This window comes from Microcebus murinus, chromosome X (assembly GCF_040939455.1).
Source record: "Microcebus murinus isolate Inina chromosome X, M.murinus_Inina_mat1.0, whole genome shotgun sequence".
Classification (NCBI taxonomy): Eukaryota; Metazoa; Chordata; class Mammalia; order Primates; family Cheirogaleidae; genus Microcebus; species Microcebus murinus.
This window is the reverse complement of record NC_134136.1, coordinates 122,325,496-122,352,216: the sequence shown is the minus strand read 5'-3', so window position 1 is coordinate 122,352,216 and position 26,721 is coordinate 122,325,496. Positions and strand designations below refer to the sequence as shown.

General features: G+C 50.6%; 2 protein-coding genes across 8 annotated transcripts; both read right to left on the bottom strand.

Annotated features, from left to right (window-relative positions):
* Window positions 1–858: 858 nt before the first annotated feature.
* Window positions 859–4,028, bottom strand: ERAS (ES cell expressed Ras). Its single transcript, XM_012738092.3, has 2 exons — window positions 3,446–4,028; window positions 859–1,822 (listed from the first exon to the last, which is right to left on the bottom strand). Exon 2 carries the CDS (start codon window positions 1,777–1,779, stop codon window positions 1,084–1,086), a length of 696 nt encoding a protein of 231 aa, XP_012593546.1. The 5' UTR covers window positions 1,780–1,822; window positions 3,446–4,028; the 3' UTR covers window positions 859–1,083.
* A 1,146-nt stretch (window positions 4,029–5,174) lies between these two features.
* HDAC6 (histone deacetylase 6) lies at window positions 5,175–25,933 on the bottom strand. Of its 7 annotated transcripts, none has more exons than XM_012738021.3 (29): window positions 25,845–25,933; window positions 24,628–24,750; window positions 24,413–24,541; window positions 24,191–24,279; window positions 21,792–21,876; window positions 21,643–21,683; window positions 20,845–20,941; window positions 20,604–20,701; window positions 19,547–19,651; window positions 19,360–19,428; window positions 13,603–13,729; window positions 13,435–13,500; window positions 13,282–13,341; window positions 13,115–13,204; window positions 12,647–12,753; window positions 12,489–12,556; window positions 12,095–12,263; window positions 11,875–12,003; window positions 11,547–11,715; window positions 11,144–11,277; window positions 10,499–10,567; window positions 10,191–10,383; window positions 9,138–9,287; window positions 7,303–7,477; window positions 6,573–7,207; window positions 6,371–6,490; window positions 6,092–6,238; window positions 5,868–5,996; window positions 5,175–5,623 (listed from the first exon to the last, which is right to left on the bottom strand). In XM_012738021.3, the coding sequence occupies exons 2-29, from the start codon at window positions 24,718–24,720 to the stop codon at window positions 5,555–5,557; spliced, it is 3,612 nt and encodes a 1,203-aa protein (XP_012593475.1). In that variant the 5' UTR covers window positions 24,721–24,750; window positions 25,845–25,933; the 3' UTR covers window positions 5,175–5,554. The 7 variants fall into 7 exon arrangements, with proteins under 7 accessions (XP_012593475.1, XP_012593474.1, XP_012593473.1 ...); XM_012738020.2 differs by lacking the exon at window positions 25,845–25,933 and adding an exon at window positions 25,341–25,427; XM_012738019.3 differs by lacking the exon at window positions 25,845–25,933 and adding an exon at window positions 25,255–25,408.
* Between the last annotated feature and the right edge of the window lie 788 nt (window positions 25,934–26,721).

The window sequence follows — 26,721 nt, the reverse complement described above, 5'->3', positions numbered from 1 at the left end:
GCACCGACATGGACAATGGCAGTGTCCACCAGATCCTGTGTCCCCCTTCTATGCCTCACTTGGGTATGGGGAGCCCAGGAGGCTTTGAGGCCACTTTCAGGGCCTGCACTGGCATCCTCCAGGGTCCATTTCCCTGAGGGCCAAGGGTGGGTCTAGGGGTGGCTGTGAGGCATGTGAGTAGAGCCCCCCAGGTGCTGACTGGGCATCCACAGGCAGGCAGGAGCACTGCCTGATGTGGGGAGGCTAGGGAGAAAAAGGGAGTGGGTTGCAGGCTGGGGGTCAGCTCTCCTGACACAGGCACATTCTGGTAGGGAACTCTGAGGAGTGTGAGAAACTACAGCCTGGACATCCAGGCTGTTAAGAAAATGTATTTGTCAAGGTAGGGTAGGAGAAGCCGCATTTTGTTTACGTTTGTTAGCTTGGTTTGTAATGTTTAAATATTTAGTTATACAGTATGGAGGCCTGTCTGTTCTCTTGCCCAGGCCCTAAAGATTTTGGGAGTTCCTGTGGTGGCAGCTGGTTTGTGGCCACAGCTTTTGCACTGCTGTTCCCTCTGCCCCTGGCTGGATATCTGCAAGTTTTTGCCCAAATGTCACCTGACTCATTAAGTCTTTCCTTGACCTCCCTGTTACTCTATCCCTTCACCTGCCTTTAATACATAGCCAGATGTTTTATCTGCAAGGGCAGGTTCTTTTAAGTGTCTCGTTTGCCTCCACATCCCTTGTACCCAAAGCAGGGCCTGGCACATAGTAGGCTTTCCCCCAGTTACTCAAATGAAAGAATTCTCATAATTCAAGTAGCATTCTACCCAGTCTCACTCCCACCCAATAACACCACTTGGCATCGAGGCAGCTTTGAAACTCAAGAACACATTTAATTTTGCACAAGACCTCTCAATTTGATATAACATAAATGTTAGACACCCTACATTAACAAAAAGCCCCTCACCAAGTGAAAATGAAAGCGGTGTCCATCCATCTCCAGTACAGACAGTATCCCATGCAGCTAGTTGCTTCAGGGGTCTCACATCAAGGGAACATCACCCTGACCTAGGGGAGGGTCTGCTTTTGTTGACTGAGACCTTCAGGCCACAGAGCAGCCACAGCGGCAGGTGGTCTTATGGTGCTTCCCACCTGACCGCGACACAGCCTCCTTTGCCATGGCTTCCTGGACCCTCTGGATCTCATGGAGGAGCAGGGAAAAGGCATCCTCCACACCTTGCCGGGTCTTGGCTGAGGTCTCCACAAAGGGTACTCCCCAGCTCTGGGCGAGGGCTACAGCAGCAGCATGAGTATCTCCGGTGTCAGTCACGAGATCACACTTGTTTCCCACAAGGACAAGAGGCTGGCTGGGGTGAGGGCCCCAAGCATCACGAATCTGCTGCAGCTGGACCAGCGAGGAGGGGTCATCAAGAGCGAAGACGCCCAGCACACCATCACCAGCAGCCAGGCACTGGTCACGCAGGGGCTTATGAATGGTCTGTCCTGCGGTGTCCAGCACGTTCAGAACGCAGCCCCCGTGCTCTAGGTCCAACTCTTTCCAGTAGGAATCCTGGATGGTGGGGTCATGGTCTTCCACAAAGCACTGGTGGTTCAGCTGGATGGTCAGAGCACTCTTGCCCACGCCACTTGCACCCACCACCACTGCCTTGTACTCGGGCATCTTCTTGCCACCATCCCTGCGGCGTGCTCCAGCATGGTGGCTGTCTTCCAGGGAGGTAAGCTTCCATGTGCCCAGGCCCAGGTCGATGGTGCCACACTTTGTAGTAGGCAGCTCCATGTCGTCAGCACACAGCTCAGGGGAGAGATGTGGCTAGCAAGCCCTGCAAGTGGGGAAAAGCAGCGAGACAAAGGGTTGGGGGAGACTATTTGGGAGTAAGGAGACAGCAGGGTGTCATTGGATCAACATTTATTGAGTGCCTATTGTGTGCTGATCACCTTCTAATATGCATTCAATATACATAATTTATGTAGTTTTCTTCCTCCCTCCCTCCCCCTTCCCTCTTCTACCTACCACTTAAACTGTAGGATTTCCCAAACTGCTTTGAGATGTAATTTAAATCCCATAAAGTTTAGCCCGTTAAAACGTACAATTCAATGAATTTAAGTGTATTCACGGAGTTGTGCAACCATCACCATGATCGAATTTTAGAACATTTTCCTCACCCCAGGAGAGAATCTCTATCCCTATTAGCAGTCTCTCCCCATTGTGGAGGGAGGGTGGGATTTTGCCTGTTTTGATCACCATTGAACCCCAGCCCAGCCCAGCACCTGCGAGACAGAATGTGCTCAAAACATTCCCACCCCCTGGGCGTTTGTGCTCTAAAAGTGGGTTTATGCTCTAAAAGAGAGAAACAGCATACAGTCAACCAAATAAATATATAAATCAGTGTGCTAGCCATTATCATTAGAATTTAGTCTTTATTAGTTACTCAACACATATTTATTGAGAACCTGTTGTGTGGCAACGACACAGAGGTGGGCAAGAAATAGACAATGAAGCCTGGCCCCTGTGAACATTACATTGTGGTTGGGGTGACAGACACCAAACAAGATAAATAAGTAAAATATATTTTAGGAATAGGTGGTAAGCTTGCAGAAGGTGCTCGGTTATTGTTAGGCTTTTTAATTATCATTTAATCCTCATTCACCCATTCAAGAAACTTCCTGCATGCTTGACGTTGTGGTATGGGAGTTAACAAAACAGACTCACATCCCTGCGCTGGTGAGGATTAGATCCTGGCAGTGTGAAGGAGACAATAACAAGATAAGGAACAAGGAAGTTGCAAGTTAGAAGAGGATGGGCACACAGCAGGTGCTCAATTAGTGTTACTTATTAGCAGCACATCCCCATTAACTCATTGAATGCAACTCCAGGTTCTTGGGCTCAGGAAATGCCCCTACTTAGTGCACCACAATAGCCACCTGTGCTTAGTTACCACAACATCCCCGCTGGGGACCAGAGGCAGATTGGCGCAGATGGTGGGCTCCACAGGTGGCGGACTCCACAGGTGGTTGGTGGGGGCGGGAAGGGATCTCAGGTGGGGATCCAGCCCGGGGGTCCCCAACCCCGAGGGATCGCTGAAAATGGTCACTTGGAATGCTGCCCAGAAAGAGGGGGGCCAGATAGAGAAGTATGCAGAGGATAGAGTTTTGGGGGTCCCTAAAGTCTATCCCTTTGGGGACAGAGGGAGAAGCCCTAGCTGTGAGGACATAGGGGAGTGGTAGGTTGGATTCTGGTATAATCTGAGGGAGAACGAGCCCGGCCATCTTTAGGGATTGAGAGGCAGGGAAGGGGTCATGGACGACTCCCGAGTTTGGGGCCTGCGAGGCTGGAAAGCTGGGGTACCATCGGGTGGGGGAGGAGGACCCGTGAGGAGGGGTGTGATGAAGAGCAGGAGGAAGGCAGGCCCTACCCCGGTGGTCGCCTGCGGGCTCACACTCACCCCGTCCGCCTGCCACCCACCCCGGGGCGGCCGAGGTCTCGTCATGACGCCCGCTTTGCCCGCGATCAATAGCGAGGCTTGGAGAAGTGAGGTGACCCGGACTGGTCCGAGGTCACACAGCCCGCAAGAGACGCCACAGAACGGGGGTCCAGCCCTGTGCTCTAGTAAGGCAGGGTCACTTGTGGTGGCGGGCGCTGCAGGGCCAGGGCCCGGCTATTGGGGCAGCCTGGGCTCCCCAGCTGGGTCGCGCTCTCCCTGACGAAGCCAGGTGAGGGGTAACGCTTGAGGTGGCGAGGGGACCCCTGAACCGTGACTGCACTTCGGGCTTAGTGTGAAGAGTGCGGCCCAGTTGCCCTTTCGCAACCCATCCCGAGTCTGGGTGAGGCGGCCCCGCTTCCCGCCCCGCGCGGACACCCTCACAAAGCCAGGCGCTGAGGGGTTGCTCCCAGGAGGGAAGGCGCCGGAGAAGGGTCCCCTCACACCTTCACAGCCAGAGCGGGAAGACCCCCGGCCCGGGTAGCCCGCTCACCTGTGTTCCGGGAGAGGCGGGTGTGCTGGGACTCGGCCGGCAGCTCCGACAGGACTAACGGGGCGAAGCGGCTCCCCAGACCCCCGGTGGCGGCAGGGGCAGTGGGCATGCGCAGCGCCCTCCCTGCCGCTCGCCCCCTACCCCCCGCCACGCTGTGCCCCTGCCCCAGCACAGGGTCACGCCCTAGGCGCCACTCGCCCCTAGCCCACAGGCACGTGAGTGCCCTGCGGCCAGACCTCCGGTTGCCCCGGGGCGCCTCTCCCTGGCCTTGCACCTGTTTGGGATGGGATTTCCTGTTTGTGCGTGTGTGTGTCCGTGTGTATGAGGTGTGTCAGATTTTGCCTTGAATGGCCAGACTTTTGAAAACGTTCTGTGGGGATCTCTTTGAGGCCATGGAGCCCGTGGCACTTCAACCAGGCTTTTTGGTAGCCCCCGAGAGGATCGTGCCTGTTCCTGGAGGGAAAGAGTGGTCAGGTCTGAAGGAACCTACCTGATCTGAGGTGGTTTGTCAAGCTAAAAATTTCCCAGACTCCCTTGCAGCTACAGAAATCATGGCTCAGCTCTGGACAGTGAGGTATATATAATCAGGGGCTCTTGGGTGGGGCATCCAGGGGGCTCTTAAAAGGGCTTGGCTGACACTCTCTTGCTCTTCCCTATTCCACTTCTTCTTGAGCGGGTGGTGCTCAGGTGGTCAGTTTGGGATCATAAAGCAACCATGAAGAAAAGGCCCGGAAACCTTAGCTCGGATGAGAATTACTTTGGCAATTGTCCTACAACTTCCCACCTCTGGTCAATAGCAGATACTCATTACCCACAAGAAGCTACCTATGACCACCACATGCAAGGAAAACCTAGACTTCCCACCCTGTCCCCAATCAGGCCAATGAGACAGTTGGAGAAACTGAGGCCTGGTGAGGCTACTTCCTGCTAGTTTCCTTGTCTTCTCAGCCTAGGGTGTGGCTGGGACTGGCTGTGAGGCCCCTATTTCTAAAACAATCACTCATTTCCTCAAGGATTCTACTGTTTTATTGCCAGGAGAACCAGGCAAGCTGCCTGCTCTATTTTCAGTTAGCTTTTGGGGCAGTGGATGGGCAGGGGGGTAACCTGATAAGACCCACTCCTGTATTCCTTCATTACTCATCAGCCTGACTGGCCAGGGATGTGGGGTTCTCCACCTACTCAAAGTTAAAAGACTTCAGGTTTTTAACAGGTCATCCTTTATTACATATGTAACCCTGCCATACCTGCCAGTTGACCCCCCTCCCTCCAATGTTACCCTCATGATATCATCCCCCTCTTGGGGCCACTGAGCTGCTCCCCTTTCATTCTTGGAAGGAGTAGTGGTATCCCTCAAGCAGGTAGTGGGCACGGACAGATCTACAACTGATCACCCAAGTGATCAGTGTAGTCCTCTTACAAGTATTTACACTTAAATAAGCACTCTCGGGAGTTGCAAAGGATATTCAGGATGGAATGGAGTGGGAAGCTACCCCTCATCCAAGGGTCAGGTTGGAATGAACTATAGCTGGTCTATCTTGGGCCTCAGGAGGTAGAGAAGAGAGAGCGCAGTGGTCTGGGGTTTAGTGTGGGTGGGGCATGTCTTCCCCAAACTTGTTCTGGTGGGCGATGTTCTTCACATCTAGGAGAGCCTGAGGAGGAGGCAAGAACAGGGTAGGTGAGAGAGAGTGAGGACCCCTTGACCTGGGACAGAAGGCTGCCCCCACTCTAGGCCCCAACCACTCTGGCTCCTAGACTAGCCCACAGCCCCTGCCCCATACAAAATAATCACACGAGGCAGCCATACAGAGGGGTCCGAGTTCTCCCCTTATCCCATCAGAGAAGGGGCATGTAGGGGTGAGTGTGTGCATGTTAAAGGGTCTGTCCAGGGCCCACCTGGTGGTGGACATAGGCCTGACAATGGTAACACCAGGCAGACAGGTCAATGTAGCTGAGAACCAGCGGGTGTCCAGTGTCTCCGTGGTGTTGAAGCATATGGCCATTGATGTAACGACCGCAGTAGACCTGAGGTTGGGGTGTAAATGTCAGGTGGGGGTCAGCACCCACCTGTAGTCTGCTCACGGGCCAACCTTACCCCATACCCTTCCTCTGCTCCATACCTGATAGCAAGACAGACACACCCAATTTTCCTGGAGTGATCCACAGTCCCCACAAGGTTGAGTCACATCCAGGCCTGCTGCAGGTATGGGGCATACTGCCACCAAATGGGGACACCAGGGCAGTGGTGTCACTGCATAAAACATGGCCTGTGGTGGGTGAAACTAAGTAAGCTGGGGACACCATCTCCCCATTCCATGTTCCTACATCACATGCTCCTACATGGAGACACAAATGGGCAAGAGAAGGAAGCCATAGTTCCAGCCTCTCCTTGAGCTCACCTGATCAGTGTCAGTAAGGTTCCCAGATCTCTGCATCAGAATCAAATCATCCATGTCCTGACCTCCAGCTGCCTCTCCAAGTATGCTCTCCTCTTCTGGGGTCTGAGAGTCTGGGTCCTCCTGGACACAAGGAGCACAAGATGTATCAGAAAGGCCCGATTTGGGCCCCTTCTTCCCCCTTCCTGGGTGTGGTGGGCCTTACCTGAGATTTGTTGCCTAGTTCCAAGGTCCTGAGGCTCCCAATCAGCTTACTGGGGGATATCTGGGGTGTGGCCCCCTGCACAGGTGCAGTTGGGGGGTTCTGGCTGTCTCTGCATGAGGCTAGAGGAGTTTGGATCAGTTGGGCACCCCCCATAGCCTCCCCTGAGGTGGTCTGGTCCAGAGTGGCTCCCTCCATGGCTGCCTCTGAGGTGGTCTGGTCTAGCGAAGCTCCTCCTACAGCCTCCTCTGAGGTAGCCTGGTCCAGCGTGACTCCCCCAACAGCCTTCTCTAAGGTGGTCTGGCCCAGTGTGGCTCCTCCCACAGTCTCCTCCGAGGTGGTCTGGTCCAGAGTGGCTCCCCCCACAGCCTGCTCTGCAGTGGTCTGGCCCAGCCCAGCTCTCCCCTTGGCTGCCTCTGAGGACTGGTCCTGAGTGAGCACCACCACAGCTATCTCTGACTTGGTCTGGCCTGGGGTGGACTCTTCCGCAGATAATGCTGGGGTGGCTGTCCCCATGCCTGCTTCCAGAACTTTCTCTTCTGGTGTGGTCATCCCCTCAGCTGGCCCAGGATTGGCTGGTTGGGGTGCCTTCTTGGTGACTGACTTAGAACTGGAGAGTGCCTCCTTGTCTTCTACTTCTGGAACCATGGAGGGAGATCCTTGAGTGTGGGCGCTATCCCCTTTCCTGCCTCCTTCCCTGGATCCCCCCCCCCAATTCCCCACATTCACTCACTTGTGACCCGCAAGCTGCGCCAGTATCTGCGATGGACTTGGATGGTCTCAGTGATTGAGGCCAGGGCCCCTGATAATGGGGGCCGTGACAGGGCCAACAGGGGTAGTGGGTCTCCAAGGAGGGAGCGGGTGCAGGCAGCCATGGACTCAGAGATGGATGTCAGGTTATAGCCACCCTTTGTTAAGGAAAAGGGGAGGGAAAGGGGTGGTGGGGGTTCATCAGGGAATTTGGAGGGCGAGATGTCCTGCCTCCTCAATTCCCCCCACCCCCAGCCCTGCAAGTCTGGAGTCTGGAGTGGTGGGAAGTACTGGGAACACGCAAGTAGAAACACCTGTTAGATGGGAAACACCTGTCAGATGGGCAGCACCTGTTTTGTGAGGTGGTGGTTGTGGGGAGGTAGATTGTGATGTAAAGTGCAAGGTAACAATGCTGATATAGCATTAGTTTTTTTTTTTTTATTTAAAAAAAATTTTTTGAGACAGTCTTGCTTTGTTGCCCAGGCTAGAGTGAGTGCCGTGGTGTCAGCCTAGCTCACAGCAACCTCAAACTCCTGGGCTCAAGCAATTCTGCCTCAGCCTCCCGAGTAGCTAGGACTACAGGCATGCGCCACCATACCCGGCTAATTTTTTCTACATATATTAGTTGGCCAATTCATTTCTTTCTATTTATAATAGAGACGGGGTCTCGCTCTTGCTCAGGCTGATTTCGAACTCCTAACCTCGAGCAATCCGCCCACCTTGGCCTCCCAGAATGCTAGGATTACAAGCGTGAGCTACCGCACCCGGCCTGATATAGCATTAGTAACAGCTGACATTAATTGTTTGCTGTGTCCCAGACCCTATTTTAAGTACTTCATGAATACTAATGCGCTTAATCCTCACAACCACAGGTGCTCAATCCGTACAGGCACTTGCTTTCACGCCATACAGAAATCTGTCTTCACACTGTCCTGCAACCTCTGGCTTCACACCATACAGTAACCACTGACCTGACATGCACAAGATGTCTACTGTGAACCCATACAAAAGCCCTTGCCCTGACCCAGTGCAGGAACAACTGGTCTTTCTCTCTTCCCAGACTCCTGTCCTGACCTTTTCCACACTCCATAGGAACCTGTCTTTTTACAATAAACCAAGGCTCAGAGTGGTTAGATGACTTGTTTAAGGTCACAACAGCTGAAGAGGCAGCACTGGGGGTCTGAACCTGGGCTGAGAGGGTTAAATTAATGTCTGAACAATGTGTAACAGTAACGAGACCCAGCATTTGCACAGGGCTTACCATATGTCAGGTACTCCTCCATGGTTATCAAGCCCCATCTTACAGACAAGGAAACTGAGGCACAGGGGACAGGGTACTGAGTCATTTACAAAAGGTCAGTGAATTTACTGTGTCTCTGGAACTTGTTAGGTAGCAATAAAAAGCACAGACCCTGGAGCCAGGCTGCAGGGGTTCAAGCCCTGGCTCTGCCATTAGTAAATGAGTGACCATGCTAGTCACTATGTTGCTCTGGGCTTGTTTCCCTAATCTTAAGAGAGGAAAATGATGAGGTAAGCAGACCCTGCTGGGAAGGCTGCTTTGCCAAGAGAATGAATTAATAATACATATAAAGTGCTGAGAAGAGTGCCTCGCACACAGTGAGCCCTTGATTAAAGCTGTTAATTATTATTAAAGCTGGTATTATTATTAATGCCTAGTATGTGCCAACAATCCAGGTAGAGACACTCAAAGGAAATTTTTGGAAACTGCCCTGAGTGATGGAACCAACTTTTCCATACTTTTTCCAACTTTTCCAAACTACCCTCCTATCACAGGAAGAGGGACTGAGAGAAAGTTACCTCTAGGACAAGGATAATGCGGCCATTGGCAAGGCCCATCAGCAGGTGGGTGAGGTGGGCATAACCTTCAGGTGACACCTGGCAGCCCCCCAGGGGGTCCCCCCATGCAGCATCAAAGCCAGCAGAGACCAGCACCAGTTCTGGGTTAAACTAAGGCAGGGAGAGAAGAGATGCAAAGGCGTGAGGGTAGGGGCTATGGTGGGCAGGAAGTGGTGGAGACCTAGGAACAGGGAGACAAGGATAAATGAAGACATGGAGATGCAGGTCAGAGAAATAGAGACACAAGACCAGAGACCTGAACATAATGAGGGGAAGAAAGGGAAACACAAGAAACAGAAACATGGACACACAAAACAGACTCAGAGAGTTGGAGACACTAGAAATGGACAGACAGGGACATAAAACAGTTATGAGACGTGAGACGTAGAGACCCCAATGTCAAGAGATAGTGACGTGAGAAAAGGGAGATATGTCCTCACACACACACCCCCGAGTCAATTGTGAGACACACACACAAGATACAGGGCTTTATATACACAGTACCAAAGAGAGGCACATGCACATTTCCATAACAGAAGATGACAACACAATTGCCATAAACAGAGAAGATGGTCACATATAGCCACACATATCCCCACACAATCACAGTCCCATACAAACCAGGACTACACATCTATACTAGTCATGCATACACACACACACACACACTTTCTCAGAGGGGACAATGATCCACAGCCACCATGCACAGTCACAATCATACACATGCCATCACCACACAGTCACAGTGGACACATACACATTGTTGCACCCACAAGATGTAGTCATTTGCATATACAGTTCCATGTACACAGAAGGCTGTCCCGGCCACCTGTGCACAGTCAGACAAATATACAAGGCCATCACAGTCAACTGCCTGCCCTGACAGCCATCACTACAGCCACCCACAGGCTGTCTCATATGATCAGTCACTTAGCAGTCAGATGCACACAGGGTTGAGGAGGCAGGCACATGCTGCCACGCGCACGAGACTATCACATTCATCCTGAGCCATACCTCGTAGGCAATGGGAAGCACCAGACGATGCCAGGCAGCCAGGTAGTCAGCGTCACCCATGCGGGGCCCATTCCAGGCCACGTTGACAGTGAAGCCTGTGCCTACAGCCCGGCCTATCTGGCTGCTGGCGCCCTCATCCCCCATGGGGAAGAAGGCGCCATGGTCATAGCGGTGCAGGGACACGTATAGCACACTGCCAGAGATGGGGTGGGAAGGGGGCCATGGCTGGTTAGGGGCCCCCGGCATCCCTGAGGCATGGCTCACCCACCTCCCTAACCACACCCTTGCCCCCAGCCCCAGCCCCTCACCTGGGGTCATCCTCAAACATGTGCTGAGTTCCATTACCATGATGGACATCCCAATCCACAATCAGGATCCTGGGGAGGGGACAGTTCCTCGGTAACCCAGGACACTTGCCCCCTGGGAGAGGGCTGGGGCTAGACCCCTGGGGTCTGCAGGGGCACTTATTGCTGGGTGGCAGGACTCTGGGTCTCTTGGGAAAGCGCTGGGTATCAGGCTTCTGGGTCCTATCAGTTAAGGATAAAGCTTGATCCTGAGTCCTGAGGGCCTGAGCATTCCTGCTCAAGTGCTCAGAGCAAGTGCTGAGTGGCTATTGCCGGGGGTTGGATCCTGAGTCTTTTGGAATAAGCACTGGGGACTGGACCTGGGCTCTGTCGGAGGCCAGACATGTTGAGGGGGACCCTGGACCCTGTTTTATAAGTGCCTGGGTGCCACAACCTAGGGGTTCTATCTGGGTAAGCACTGAGAGGCTCCATCCATGGTCCTTTTCTGGATAAGTGCTGGGTGACTGGACCCTTGCTCATTTCTGGAGGAAGTCCCGGAGGCTGTGCCACAGGGACTGCTGACTAAGCATGTTTGTTTTTTTTTTTGGGGGGGGAGGAGTCCAGGTTCCCACAAGGATCAGAATTTGGGGGTCCCCAGGGAGCCCTTACCGCAGGGCACGCCCACTGATGGCCTGGGCATGGCGGGCAGCCACAGCCACAGAGTTGAAAAAGCAGAAACCACAGGCTGCGTCCTGCTCGGCGTGGTGTCCTGGGGGGCGCACCACAGCAATACCATTCAAAACCTGGGGAGGAGTGGAAAGTGAAGATCGGACTGCCTGCCCTCGTGCAATGCAGGGCCTCCTTTCTTCTCTTCTCTCTCTTGTCCCCTCTACTACTTTCCCAGCTGCTAGCGCCCCCTGCCTCTCCCAGGCAGCAGAGACCCTTCCCCATACCCTCTTTTCTCAGGTTCTGCCTGGCTCTATCAGAGCCTCCATGAGCAGGAAGTGGCCCTTTCTTCCCATTCACCCCGACCTCCTCTCCCCAGGCCCACACCCCACCCCAGAGGACACACCTCTCCTGAGAGCACAGCCTCCACCAGGCGGCAGGCGGCGCCGGCAGCCAGCTGCGCACAGGCAAAGGTGCTGGGGCAGATGTAGATAGAGTCGTAGTTGGAGCTTTCACGGTGCAGCTCCCGGGATTTCATCTTCTCTGTGGCCCGGAGACGACCCACGTACTCAGCACTGGAGTCACAGAGAGGGCACCCAGCCAAGTAAGAAGGCTCGGCCCCACCTCTGTCCGGCAGTAGCTCCCCCTCCCAGGAGGGGAACCCGGGCTACAGCCCCTGAGACCCCATTCACAGCCCGAGGAGCCCACCCACCGTAGGCATAGGGGGCTGTGACCTGTGGCAGGTGAGCAGCTCAGCGTTGGTGGCAGGGCGCACGGGCAGGGTGAGGCAGCGCCCAACAAGGTGCAGCTCCTCCAGGCGGCACATGATACGTGAGATGCGCTGGGGCATCTCGGGGTGGTGGCTAGCAGTAGGGGCAAACCAGAGGAAGGGGCTTAGTGCCTGCAGAGGGAGGAACCCCCCACACCCACTTATCTGGCCCTCTGGCTGCCTACTTGTCCCATAAGTTGCAGTGACTCATCATGTGTTGGTCATAGACCAGCCCTGTGCGGGCCTGCAGCACCGGCCATGTCAGGATTGGGAGCACAGGGGGCTCCCAAGGTCCTTCCTCCTCGTTCTCCTCCATGTCGTCTTCCTCTACGTTGTCCTCCTCAATGGGCTCAGCTACAAGGGGAAGTCATATTCACACTACTCTCTCTATCTGCATCCCCATAATACTCTGGAACTCAGGTGACCCAAACAAAAAAAAGGGGTGGGAGGCCTGGAACATGGGCCCAGGGAGAGAGAGAGCCTGACCCTTCAGTATCAAGGTGGCCCAGGAAAGTCACAGGGGTCAGGAAGACAGTCTCTTCCCACAGCTCATTCCATGTCCTTTTCCCCATTTCCTACCTGGTCTCACAAGGACTTCCCAGAAGGGCTCGAGGGCTTCCAGAGCGCAGGAAAGGGAAGCCTGGGCACTGGGGGGGCAGGGCAGGGGAAAGTGTGATGAAATGGCCCCTGGGTGGGCAGTGAGGCTCCCGCTGTTCCCTTCCTCCAGTTGGGCTCACCTCGGGCAGGGGGCACCAGGGGACTCCAGCATGGGACAAGGGTCTCCCAGGAGGGTGTGGAGCGAGGCACTGACACCCTCAGCCAGTGAGCGGAGGTTGTAGCCACCCTAGGGGAAGGAGTTGTGATGGGGGTCAGGAAAGGACAAGATGTTACCAAGGAAGAAGAATAAGGATCACAATCATGACAATAATAATAAAATAATACTAGGGTGCATGCTACATGTCAAGCAACAAGGAACTTAGAGGGTGATCTCATTTAATTCAGTGGACAATGATATGAGGTGATTACTATTATGATTATGCCCGTTTTACAGAAGGAAAGCAGAGGCACAAAGAAGTGAAATGACTAATGCAAGGTTGTTCAGCTAGTAAGTGAAATGCTGGGCCAGGAAATCCTGTTGGACTTGAAAGCTCTGTTCTTAAGCCCTCCAGGATCCACAGGCTGAGAGACGAAGGTGAGTCACTCACCTCCAGGGACAGGATCAGCTTGCCTCCTGCCAGACCCATGAGCAGGTGGGTTAGCTGGGCAAACCCTGCCGGAGTGGCAGCCATCTCTCCCTGGGTGGACATGGAGAGTCAGCCTGGCTCTGTGCAGCCCCTTCTGCCCACCCACCATCCTGAGGAGCCTGCCTTACCTTGGGGTCCCCTTGGAGGGCATCAAATCCAGCAGCCACCAGAACCAGCTGAGGCTGGAACTGAGGGGGGAATGGACTATATGAGGCTACCTGCCTTCATGGCCCATCCCTCAACAGCACCTCTCCCCCCAATACACCCCAGACCCTCAGGACCTCAAGGGTGACTGGCAGCAGGATCTGCAGGAAAGCGGCAATGTAGTCAGCATCCCGCATCCCCACCTGCAGACACAGAGGCATGATGGAGGATATTCAGCTGCTTGTCTCAAGCCAATGGGAGGGCAGGGCTGGGCCTCACTTTGGGGGCAGAGGATGGGTACTGACCTGGTTCCAAGGCACATTGATGGTGTATCCTTGGCCTTCGCCAAAACCTGTGGTGGACCAGTTAGAGGCCTTAAGATGGGGCCAAAACCTACCCTGCTCATAGCGATGGATGGAGAAATAGAGGACACTGGGGACAGAGAAAAAAAAAAGTTCAGGGAGTTGGAAAAGAGAGGCAATACCCCCAGATACCCCCAATACATAGCCGCAAGTTTACTCAACCACTTGTTTTTCTGGATTTAACCACTCATTCATTAATTTCCTCATTAATCCTTTTTTCTTTTTTGAGACAGAGTCTCACTCTATCACCTAGGCTAGAGTGCGGTGGTATCATCATAGCTCACTGCAACCTCAGTCTCCTGGGGTCTCAAGTGATCCTCCTGCCTTGGCCCCCTGAGTAGCTGGGACTATAGGTGCACGTCACCATGCCAGCTAATTTTTCTATTTTCTGTAGAGACGGGGTCTCGCTCTTGCCCAGGCTGGTCTTGACTCCTGACATAAAGCGATACTCCTGTCTCAGCCTCCCAGAGTGCTATGATTACAGGTGTGAGCCACCATGCCCACCCTCCCCATTAATCCTTTAATTCCTACATCCATTCTTCTTCATTTTTTTTTTTGAGACAGTCTTACTCTGTCTGTCACTCAGGCTGGATGGAGTGCCGTGGCATCATAATAGCTCACTGCAACCTCAAACTGCTGGGCTCAACTGATCCTCCTGCCTCAGCCTCCTGAGTACCTGGAAGCTACAAGGGTGTGCCACCACACCCGGCTCATTTTTGTATTTTTTGTAGAGACGGGGGTCTCACTATATTGCTTAGGCTGGTCTCGAACTCCTGACCTCAAGCGATCCTCTCACCTTGGCCAATCAGACTGGTAGGATTATAGGTGTTAGCCACTGTGCCAGGCCACATCCATTCTTCTATTACTTTTCTATTCAGTCACCAAATTTATTCATCTTCCCATTCATTAATTCTTCCATTTATTTATCTATTACCTTACTCACTCATTCATCTGGTCTCCCACCAGAACCCCTCCCTCAGCAAACATCACTGCCCCCTTGGTGCCCACTCAATTCTAGGCTCAGCTCTTGGATCTGTACCAGCCCCTGGGGGCTCCTGACCCTGTGGAGTACTGTAGATCATGTCTGCCCACCACCTGCCCCTGTGACCAAGGCAGTAATAGGAGGACAAACCCTGTGACATTGCAGGCCCACATGGGGTATGGGGCTCTTATCTGGGGGGAGTCTAAGGCTGAAAAGAGCCTCAAGTGAGGCTGGGGAGCTTAGTGATTTCCCTGAAGGAAGTGGGGAGACCCAGGGGCTGGGGTAAGACTTCTGTGTGTGGAGCTGAAGTGGATGCTGGCTGGGGCTGCCATAAAGCCAGTGAGGGGGCAGTTTCTTCTCCCTAATGCCTTGCAGGCCACCTCTACTACTTCTTCTATTTTATAGGTGAGAGAGGGAGTACTCAGGGGGGTGAGAGGGACTGACATGCAAAACAGATACTGAAAGGATATGATGTACATGTTTTGATAGAAAGCCCAGCAGGGGGTTGTGGGAGGACTTAATTCTGATGGGGGGGGAAGCAAAATGAGTAACTTATCTTTCATCAGTCCATCTGTCTATCCATCCATCCATCCATCCATCCATCCATCCATCCATCCATCCATCCATCTGTTCATCTATCCCTCACCTTCTTCTAGAAAGGATCTAAGGCAGCTTTTTTCTTTTTTAGGAAAATGCAAGAAATAGTGGAAAACAATGAATTTAAACAAACTTTAAGAGTCACATTTTAATAAATGTTCACAATGTAGTTGTGAAATTTAATGTAATTGATATAAAAGGATTCTTAAAATTGAGGAAAAATAGCTTGGAATTGGGGAATGAAACACGTGAAAACTCTGGTCTTGAGTGGGTGGGGGATGGTTATATTATTTTTTATACTGGTAGACAAATATTAGTTTTAAACCATTAGAGGAAGAGAGATACACAGTAGGACATAAAAATTATCATCAAGGGAAGAAAGGAATAACTAAAACATTTGAAGAAGTTTGAAACATTTGAACAGTGAACCACCAGAGTTAACCAGAAGAACTAGCACCCAAGGAAACTAAGTTTATAAAACAAACTAAAGGGGATTTTTTAAAAAGTTTGACCAACTTTGAGTGAAATGGTAGATTGATAGCACAGGTTTACCTCCTTGCCCTTCTACCACCCCAGTCGAAAGCCAATAAAGGAATTTTAAACAAGTATCAACCCAGAAAGAGAATAGGAGAAAAGGATGTCAGACAACAAGAGATATCAACGAATTTCTGGAAGTAGACTTTGAGGCTTCAGGGGCCCCTGTCCCATGCTGAGCAGGAGGAGGGAGCACCCAAGATCACCTGAGGTTTTCCTTCTGGAGAAATCAAGCACAGATCCAGGTCAGTACACACCAAATCCATTCTGAAGAGCCAATTCACTGATTGACCAATTCACCAAACTTGCTTGCTGCTTTTAACTACTTAGTTTTAGTTCACCTATTTTTCTTGTCTTTATAATAGCATTTTAAGGACTGTCCAATTTGTCTCCCTGCTGCTGGCCTTAAGAGACTAAGAGATGGAGAGCTGGGAGATCCAGGGCATAAATAGATTTATTTTTCATTTATACATTCTTATTCACAAGGAAGGTTGTTTGAATATATTCACAATTCTTCATATCCATGTATGTAGTCAATAGTGTATCCACAGAAGAACACACAGTTGTAGCACTTATTAAAACAAAAACAATTAATGATATTAATGATTTTTATTAATTTTCTCAGGTATGATACTGAAGTAATGCTCTCTCTTTTTTTAAAGAGACAGACACCACATTATTCTGGTAATGCTTTTTGAAAAAGTGTCCTTATATTTACAGATGCATTCTGGAATATTTACAGAAGAAATTATATGATATTTAGGATTAACTTCAACATGAAACAGGTGGAGGGCATTGGGTGAAGGTATAGATGAAACAAGAATTGATTTATGTTGAAGCATTCAATTCCAAAATTCAGAAATGAACAAAATAAAGATCAGAAGCCAGGCGCAGTGGCTCACACCTGTAATTCTAGCACTTTGGGAGGCTGAGGCCAGGAGTTTGAGACCAGCCCAAGGAACATAGTGAGACCCTGTCTTTATAAAAGATAGAAAACTTAGCTGGGCATGGTGCGTATGACTGTAGTCCCAGCTACTCAGGAGGCCAAGACAGGAGGATTGCTTATTTGAGGTTGCAGTGAGCTATGATGACACCACTGCACTCTACCCCAGGCAATAAAGTGAGACTCTGTCTCAAAAAAATCCCACACAAAACCAACCAATCAACAAACAAACAAACAAACAAAAACAGAAGAGGAAACAATAAGGACAAAACCAGAAAAATTAATGAAGAATAAAAAACCCACAATAAAACAGTAGAGATGACAAAAAAGCCCAAAGCTAGATTGGAAAAGATAAGTTAAACAGACACATTTTTGCGAAGGCTGAGGGAAAAGAGAGGTCACCCCAAAGAAGAGGCTCCCTTTTTCTGGCATTTGGCAGGATCCCATCTAATGCCCAGGTCCTTGCCCACACTCTCTAAAGTGGAGACCTGTCAGGGAACATTCCCTATCCCCATTCTGGGGAAATGCCTTTCAGGAAAACATACCAACACACACCACAGCACAGTAGTCCCATGACAGCCTCCTACAACAGTTCTTTATTCTTGGGTATAAACAGCCAAATAAGGATTGCTAGACATTTCAGGAAAACCACCAGCATGAAAGAGAAGGACCAAGATAAAACAATTCAACCGGTCTCAGAATAAAGACAGAATTCAGAGAAGAGAAGAAACTTAAAGCACTTCTAATTAGTACTATATAAAAACAAGATCAGGAATGACAGGGCATAGAAAGAGAGGAAGAAAGTGCTTTTAGAGATTAAAAGAATGTTTGAATACATAATTCAACAGAAAGGCTTAAAGATAAAGTTGAAGAAACCTCCCAGGACACAGAGCAAAAGGAAAACACAAGATTAAAAGTAGGAGACACAGAAGATCAACCCAGGAGGTCTAACATCTAACTAAGAGGAATCCTAGAAAGAGAGAAAATAGAGAAAACAAAGGAGAAGAAATTTTCAAAGATCCAATAGAAGGAAACTTCCAAGGATTTAAGAAAGGCATAAGTTTTCAGATGTAAAATATCTACCCACTGTTAGGCAGAATGAGGGAGTTGGGGTGAAAGTTTAAGACCAGGGATAAAGAGAAGAACCTAAACCCTTGCAGAGAGAAAAACAGATTACTCAGAAAGGAATGAAAAGCAACTGGAATGCTGGAAACAATAAGGCAATCTCTAAAGAATGACCAAACTAGATTGAATAAGGGGCCACGGGAGCTCAGAATCTACGGAGAAAGAGGAAAAGTGGATTCTCTGCAGTCATTTGGATAGAAGGCTGGATAAAACAACAACTACAGGTGAGCATCCTTTTTTTTTCTTTTTTCTTTTTCTTTTCTTTTTTTAAAATTTTATTCTGGACCCAAGGGACCCAAGTGAGGTGCCTGGAGAAACTTCTCCTGGATCGGGATCCCAGTCCCACAGACCCAGGTGAGCATCCTTAATCTGAAAATGCAAAATCCAAAATGCTCTAAAATCTAAAACTTTTTGAGTGCTGACATTAGGCTTAAAGGAAATGCTCACTAGAGCACTTCAGATTTTGGATTTTTGGATTAGGGATGCTCAACTGGTAAATATAATGCAAATATTCTCAAATCAGAAAAAATCCAAAATCTGAATCACTTCTGGTCTCAAGCATTTCAGATAAAGGATACTCAACCTGTACTTAACAATGTCCCCTAATGGCAAGGACTTGCTCAAGCTCTTTCTGCAGGGAAAGTGAAACTGGTACCCTCTTGGAGGGAAGTCTGGAAGTATATACTAGACTTTAAAGTACACTGACCCTCTGATCCAGCACTCCACTATTAGAAGTTCATTGTACGGGTATACTCAGAGAAGTACAAAATTAGATATTTACAAGACTATTCACAGCAGAATTGCCTGTAATAGCAAAAACTGGGAAACATCTTGAATGTCCCAGGGTTAAGCAACCAGAGGTATAGTCATACAGTGGAATACTATGAAGAATAAGATGCTTTTAGAGGCACTAACATGGAGAGGTGTCCACAATGTGCTGTTAAATGAAAAAAGCAAGTTGTCAAAGAACATGTGGAGGATTATTCCATCAGGCAATGTGTTGTTAATAACAACGGTAATGGATATTCATACATCTATAGGAAAAAATCTGTACGGATACAACCTAAATTGTCAGCATGTACTTTTGAGGTGATGGGAATTATAGGAGAACTCACTGCTTTAGACATTTCTGCATTATTTAATTTTTTAAAACAAATACTTTGCAGAATTGCCATAATCAGAGAAAAAATAAAGTAGTAATTTGAGGTTCACTCTGATTCAAGGGTAAATTGATGAACAAAATCTTCAAGTATTTGTGGGTCAAATCCCGTCTCTCCCAATTCTGGGTGACCTTTTAACCTATAAGCCTCAGTTCCACATCTGTAAAATGAGGAACCCTACAGTCCCTGCCTCAGGATGAAATTAGGAGACAGCAGACAGATAGAGCAGCACAGATCCTGCTCTCAGGGTGGGTCCAGTGAATATGAATACTTCTCTTCCCTGCTGACTCTTCTGGATAGGCCTGTAAGGGTGCAAGGTGGTTGGGAGTCTAGCACTTAGAGTGGGACTTGGGGTATACCTGGGATCCTGGCTGAAGGTGAACTGTGTTCCTTGACCATGATGCACATCCCAATCCACAATAAGGACCCTGCGAGTGGGAGAGAAAGGAGATTCTGTGAGGAAATCAAGGTGAATCTGGGAGAAGAGCCCAGACTAGGATACCGCAGCCCAGGCCACCCTCATCACACTTGCCCTCTGCTGCTGACCTCTGGATGCCGTGCTTCTTTTGAGCATAGCGGGCAGCCACAGCCACATGGTTGAACATGCAATACCCATCCATAAGACTATGCTGGGCGTGGTGTCCAGGAGGCCTAGGCAGAATAGGAAAGGCTACAGATTGGGGGGGGGTCCACTTTTGCAGAGGTGGACTCTCCCCTGGCGGCCCTAATCCTGGGCCACCAACTCATCTAATGCTGATGCTAGCAAATATGCCAGGAACTGAGTAACTGTAGCCCTCAAACCCCTGCCCCCCTATCTACTGCTGTCTCTCCAAAGGAGATTTCAAAATGTTCATTAAAATTGTCAGTGCATACATTTTTCATATCCAGGCATTCTGCTGTGGGGACTTAGCCCACAACCTGTATAACAAAAAGAGTGAAATAACATGTTTATAAATGTACTACCATATTTGCTGTGGCATTGTTTTTGAAACAAGTGATTGGGAAGATCTAAAATGTCCATTGGTAGGGGACTGGTTAACTTAAAGTGCATTTACACAATGGCATTCTACCAGAGTCTAAGCTACATGCTGTTAGAGAAAGCCTTCCAAGATATGCAAGTAAAAATGCATGGTATGGAAGAGAGTGTGTCAAGTGTCATCACGTGTAGTTGAAAAGATGGGGGGGGGAATAAAAGACTCTATCTTCTGCATTTCATCAATTCTAGGATGCCAATGATGATAAGATGGACCATGACCATGGACATGTCAACATCAAAGCAGAAAATGCTGCTAATGAAATTCTATGACACCATTGTTTGTAAGATGCATCTGGATTTCAAGATGTACACCTGAGAATCAATGAAATATTGTATTTGTTCCTTGAATAATACTATTTGTGGGAGACACACAAGTTACTGGTTCCAATGACTACCTCCTAGGAGAGGGAGGTATCTGGGCAACAAGGATGGGAGAGACTTTATTATATTCCCTTTTGTACCCTGTGACTCTTGAACCACATGGATGTATTACCCATGCCAATACATTTTACATTCAAGAGAAAGACTTTTAAAGAATTTATAAAGTTAAATGCTGGAGGGCTCTACCTGACAATGGCCATGCCATTCCGGATCTCAGCCCCCAGGACCGCATCCACCAGCCTGAGGACGGAGCCCGAGGCCAGGCAGGCACAGGTGTATGAGTTCTGGAGAGACAGGGAAAAGCCAGAGAGGAAGTGAGGGAGAGCAGCTCTATCCACTCAGCTGCTTCCCCCAGGGTGGGGTGGGCATAGGCACGGGGGACACCAGGATTGCTGCCACTCCCTGCCCCCATAGTTCTCATCCATACCGGATGCAGATAAACTGAGTCATAGGTGTCTGCTAGTGTGCGGAGTTCTCCCTCGTTCATGTACTGGGTTGTCTCCATCAGATCAATGTATTCTAGGCTACACACAGAGAAGGATGAGATTCAGGGCCCTGTCCCCTCCCCAGCTGAGCCTTCCACACACCAGAACTCTGGTCAAATCAGGCCTTTCCAACGGTGAACCTGGGGGACCAACCAGGATACAGGACACATTCTCTGTTTATTCTCTAGCCTGCCTCAGTTCCAGTAATATCCTTTGCTCCCTAGCTCTAGCCACACCAAATCCTAGTTCCAGGCCTTTGGCCAGACTGTTCCAGCTATCTGTTCCTCCCTTCCCTCAGCCCCTGTCTTTATCTGGCATATTCTTTTTCTCCTCTTAAAGCTCAGGCCAGATAACCCCATCCCCACCAAGCTACCTTTCCTTGAGCCACACCACACCAGGCCTCTTACTCTGGGTACCTATAGACCCTTGGGGGAACCCCTGATCACTCTGTCCACACATTCACCATCTGTTCACATGACCAGATTGTAATAACAATGATAGCTCATTGTGGGTGGATGATATGTCAGGCTCCATGCTAAGCAACTGACACATGGAACCCTTTTGAGGAACTTATGTTTAGTAGCCCCCATGTTACAGGTGATGACACAGATTCAGGGAGGCTTGGCAACTTGCCCAAGGCTGGCCACAGAGTCCATGACATTCCTTCCCAAAGCATTCAGCCTGCCCCGATTGGTCCAGGGCAGCCTCCTCCCCATCCCTACAAGGCTCCCAACCTTCACCTGTGAACCAACATCAGTTCTTCCTTTTCAGCGAACCGGGCCTGAGGAGACATGAGGAATAAAGGGCTAAGGCACAGGCTAAGACACGGGCTGTGCCCAGGTCCTGCCAGCTCCCTGCCCTCCACCTAGAGTGTCATCTGGGGACTCACCTGAAAGGACACGCAGCGATCTAGGAGGCCCTCCTGGACCAGCTGCTCCTTGATGGCATGGAGTCGCTCAGGGCCTTCAGGGAAACTGGGGAGAGGGAGATGCAGCTAGGGTGGGACTTGTGGTATACCTGGTCACACCCATTTGTATGGGGACACTGGGGAGTACCACATCCACTCTTTTTTTTTTTTTTTTTGAGACAGAGTCTCGCTTTGTTGCCCAGGCTAGAATGAGTGCCATGGCATCAGCCTAGCTCACAGTAACCTCAAACTCCTGGGCTCAAGCGATCCTACTGCCTCAGCCTCCCGAGTAGCTGGGACTACAGGCATGCGTCACCATGCTCAGCTGATTTTTTCCATATATATTAGTTGGTCAATTAATTTCCTTCTATTTATAGTAGAGACGGGGTCTTGCTCTTGCTCAGGCTGGTTTTGAACTCCTGACGTTGAGCAATCCGCCCACCTCGGCCTCCCAGAGTGCTAGGATTACAGGCGTGAGCCACTGCGCCCAGCCCACATCCACTCTTGCCATGTTTCCACATCCATCTTTCCACAGCTGCTCACCCTAAAACTGTGCCATCAGCCCTGTCTCCTGTCAGCTCCAGAGTCTGACTCTCTCCTCACCACCGCCGCTGCTGCTACTACCATAACCTCCTGCCTGGGCTGCCAAGTCATCTCCTCCCATGCCTCCCTGCTTCCACCCTTGCTCCACCAACAGCCGTTTCACACACAGCAGCCAGACACTGGTTAAAACTGTAATCAGATCATGCCCCTCTGAGGCTCCCAACCCATTCCAAGTAAAAGCCAAAGTTTTCCCCATGCCCAGAAGGCCCTAAACAACCAGTTCCCCATAACTTCTCTGACCCCATCACCTACCACTCTCCAAAGCAGGCTTTGCTTCACCTGCTCTGGTTTCCTCCCTGGTTCTCAACTGAATCCAGTACTCTCCAGCCAGCCCCAGGGACTTTAGGTGGCCTCCCTGTTTAGAACACTCTTCTCTCAGATGTCTCCATGACATTCTCCCTCACCTTGTCACATCCCTGCTCAAATGTCAGCGAGGCCTGCCCTGATCATCCTATTTAAAATTGAAGAGTCCCCTCCATTGCACTTTCTACTCCTATCCTCCTCCTTTAGTGCCTCTCCCTAGTGCTGTTCTTCCCGTCATGCTGTATCATTTACTTGTTTGTTTACTGTTTGTCTTCCCCTTTCCCCCTAAGGCAGGGGTTTTTGTTTGTTTTGTTTACTGCTGTATCCCTAGCTCCCTACTGCTATATTACTAGCTCCTCAATAAACGGGAAACGAATACTCCATAAATGAAGTCTTTTGCCATTTTGAGTTAGTAGTAGGTTGAGATAGGAAACATAGATACTAAACTGATAAACACTTAAGTATAATAATTAACAAACAATGTCGTGGGCTAGGAAAATATTTGAGATGAGGTGTGGGGGTAGGGTAGTAGCCAGGCAGAGCCCTCTCTGAGAAAGTTTCATTGAGATGTGAGAGTTAACTGGGAGAGGAGAAGGTAGAAAAAAATTTCTGGAAAAGGGATCAACTAGGGTAAAGACCCGAGGTGAGAGGGTGCCTGGCATGTTGGAAGGACTACAAGGGGACCAGTGTGGGTGAAGTGAATGATGGGGAGGGTTAGCTGATGAGGTCACAAAGGCAATGTGGAGCCAGATCACGTGGAACCTGAGGCAGAATGAAGAATTTGGACTTTACCTTGAGGGTAACAATCTGTCCCTGAAGTACTTTAAGAAACAGAACATCATCTCCTATATACTTGTTAAGGCAGCTTTGTGCAGAACAGACAATAAGGGTGAGGTTGGAGCAGGGGACCAGTGAGGAGGCCTCTGCAAGTCTAGGTGAGTGATGATGGTGGTGGCAATGGCGGTAGTGAGAGGTCAGATACTGAATACATTTCAGACATAGAGCCAAAAGAATTTGCTGATTCTTTTGTAAAGTAGGGTGAATGGGAGGTGTAATCCTTCTGTTTCAGCACAAATGTCCCTTCCTCAAAGAAGGCTTCTGAACCCTGGATGCTAGTCCAGTGTCCTCTATTAAATACTCTTGAATCCCCTGTCTTATGTCTGTCTTCATTAAACACTTCATACTGCTGTTGGCTGCTTAATGATCTGCCTTCCTACACACTAATTAGCTCCCTGAGAAGGGATGCTGTCTGGCTTGATCAGCACATTTGTGTCACCAACTCCTGACACATAGTAGGCACTCAATATAAATGTTTGTTGGCTAAATGAGAAGAACCCTTTCAAGCTGAGCTCCACTTCCCTAAATCATCTGCGTCCAGTCTCCAGACTGGTGTAAGAAAGGATTTGTTCTTGCTGATGAGCTCTAAGTGTGTATATTTGTGTGGTTTGGGGACAGCCTGGAGGACATGGCCTCACCTGTCATCCCAGAGGCAGTAGAATTCATTTAGCTGCTCATCCAACACCAAGCCAGTGCCAGACAGTGGCTTGGCCTCAAGGTTCAGATCCTGCAGGGGAGAAAAGTGAGACACAGATCCATTTAGGGCCTGAGTCACAGGGAGCATCTTATACTGTTCAGGGTGGGAAACCTAAAGGTTTTGATAGTCACAGTAGGCTAAATCACAACCAGGCCCCTCTCACCATCCCTTGCAGCCCCACGATTAGGTCTTCTTCAGTCACTTGGCCCAGCTTCTTCATTTTGCCTTTCTTCTTTACCTCTGCTAGACTGGGGCTGGCGCGGGGTACAGCACCCTTTTTAATGCTTCGCTTCTGCCAATCAGAGAGAAGAATCAGAGTTCAGGGCATGGCCGGCTTGCTTTCCCCTCACCCTCTTCAGGGCCGGTCTAAGGCCTCACCGAGGTGACACTGGAATCGTGAGGGGGCGACTGGGGGTTGTGCCTACTCCTTCGATGCCTGTTTGTGGTGGAATCCTGGCCGGTGGAGGTCATGGTTGGGAAGACTTTGCCCCTGCTGAAGACCTGAGGGGGGGGGGGTGGAGGTGGTTGTGAGGGGGCTGGTGAGGGCGCCCTGAGGATTCCACATTCCTGCCCCTTTCTATGCCCTGCCCCCTGTAATAGATTCCATCCCATTCCCCACAGCCACCTTCTAAATTTCTCTCTCAAGGCCATCTCCCTCCACTCGGGTGTCCATTCCACCTGGTCGCGTCTGGACCACCCCTTTTACACGATTCTCTTCCCCCTGTCTTACCCTTTTCACTGAGCAATTAGCCCCCAGGCTCATTCAGTCCGTTCTAGGGCCTGCCCTTTCCAGCTCATCACCGCCCCTCCCACTTTACCAAGCACAGTTCCCAGACCCTTTCATTCCTCTAAATCTCGCTCAGACCCCACCCCCTCACAATTTGCCCTTTCCGGCCTATCTCTCAGGATAATCACCTACCCTCTCCCTCCACCAGACCCAGCCCTGGCCTGGACTCCACCCGTAACGTTCACTTAACTCCACCCCTTATCGGGCCGGACCGGTACCTTTCACTTCGCCAGATACCGCCCCTCACGGGACTGCCCCTTTCCCTCCTCCAGATGCCACCCACTGCCCAGACTCGACCCTTAACGTTTCACCGAGGCCCTTCAGCCAGTCCCGAGACACCTTCCGCCAGCCTCCGCCCCCTGCCCGCCTCCGCTGTCGACGTGGCCAATCCTTTCGGATCCACTCACAGGACGCAGCCCCTTTCTCAAACTCCGCCCCAGGCTCGCGCCGCCAAATTCCGGACGACCAGTGGGGCCAGGGGTGCCCGAGCCTCTCTTTTCCATTGGACCGGGTCTCTCTACTGCCCGCCCAGGTCCCGCCCACAGTGGGGATCATGCCGCAGGGCCGCGCCCCTCGGGCGGGCCACACCTCTCGCGATTTCTCGGGCCGCAGACCGGCACGTCCGGGCGTGACGCCCGCCGCACTGCGCCTGCGTGAAGGGCGCGCCAGCCGGCCGTTTGTGAGTGAGGTCAGGCTCAAGCACTCCCCTCCCCCAGTTACTGCCGTAGTCGTCATGGCTACCATAGCCGCAGTCCCACAGTCTCTGTCCTGTCACCGTAGGAGCCCTCCGGACCCACGCCAACTGTACCGTGCGGTGTCTCGAGAGGAAGCAAGGAAGCGAGGGAGTTAGGAAGGCGTGTCTTCTATCCCCGCGGCTTCCCGCGCGGCGCTCCACGATGACGTAGAAGGGCGGGCTGGTGGCTGGGCCTAGAGCGAGGTTGACACTGGACGATGGCTGGTGGCAGCTAAAATGGGAATGGTGATGATAAATGTGAGGATTTTCTGAGTTAATATTCATTACAGTGGTACACAGGAAGCACTCATCGAATGTTAGCTATTAAAATTCTGCCACGAAAGTGGGTGGTGGGGTGGAAGGAGTCTTGGAGGCAAGTCATGGTAATGATAGGGAGGATTATGTGATAGGCATTGTTGGAAGCCACAGTTCTATGAGATAGTTCCCATTATTAAGGCTGCTTTGCAGATAAGGAAACTGAGGTTACAGGAGTTAGCCATGTGACATTGGGCAAGTTACTGAACAGCTCTGTACTCAGTTTCCTCATCTGGAAAATTGTGATAATAATAGTGCTCAGAGCCAGAGTGGACTCGGGGAGGGAGTTTCTCATGGGTGGCAGGTCTCACTATCTGACCCCTCCAAGTAACCTCTGCTCCCAAGCTGTAATAGTAAGTGCATGTGTGCCTGGGGGCTAGGGGAACCTGTCCCTGTGCCCTACCCCCTGTAACTCCCACCCCATGTCTAAATGTCTAAATATCAGCCCCACAAGAGGCTGGTTTGTCCTTCTAATCTCCCTTTCTCATTCTCCACCATTTCCTACCGGGCTGTAGGCTGGGGCCAGAGAGATAAGCGGTCTGGCAGCATCGCTGACTAACAAACAGATTGACAGCCTCACCACCCAGTAGCTGTGCCCTTTGATCTTGAAGACGCCAGTTCCTGCCTCATCTTCCCT

What these genes read in the sequence shown, in the direction of transcription:
- HDAC6 (XM_012738021.3), bottom strand. Translation starts at nt 24,720, where the DNA reads ATGACCTCCACCGGCCAGGATTCCACCACAAACAGGCATCGAAGGAGT. An exon ending in ATCGCTGCGTGTCCTTTCAG is followed by an intron (nt 21,684 to 21,791) that starts GTGAGTCCCCAG and finishes ATGTCTCCTCAG; the next exon opens with GCCCGGTTCGCTGAAAAGGA. An exon ending in GCGCAGCTTGCGGGTCACAA is followed by an intron (nt 7,208 to 7,302) that starts GTGAGTGAATGT and finishes CCATGGTTCCAG; the next exon opens with AAGTAGAAGACAAGGAGGCA.
- ERAS (XM_012738092.3), bottom strand. Translation starts at nt 1,779, where the DNA reads ATGGAGCTGCCTACTACAAAGTGTGGCACCATCGACCTGGGCCTGGGC.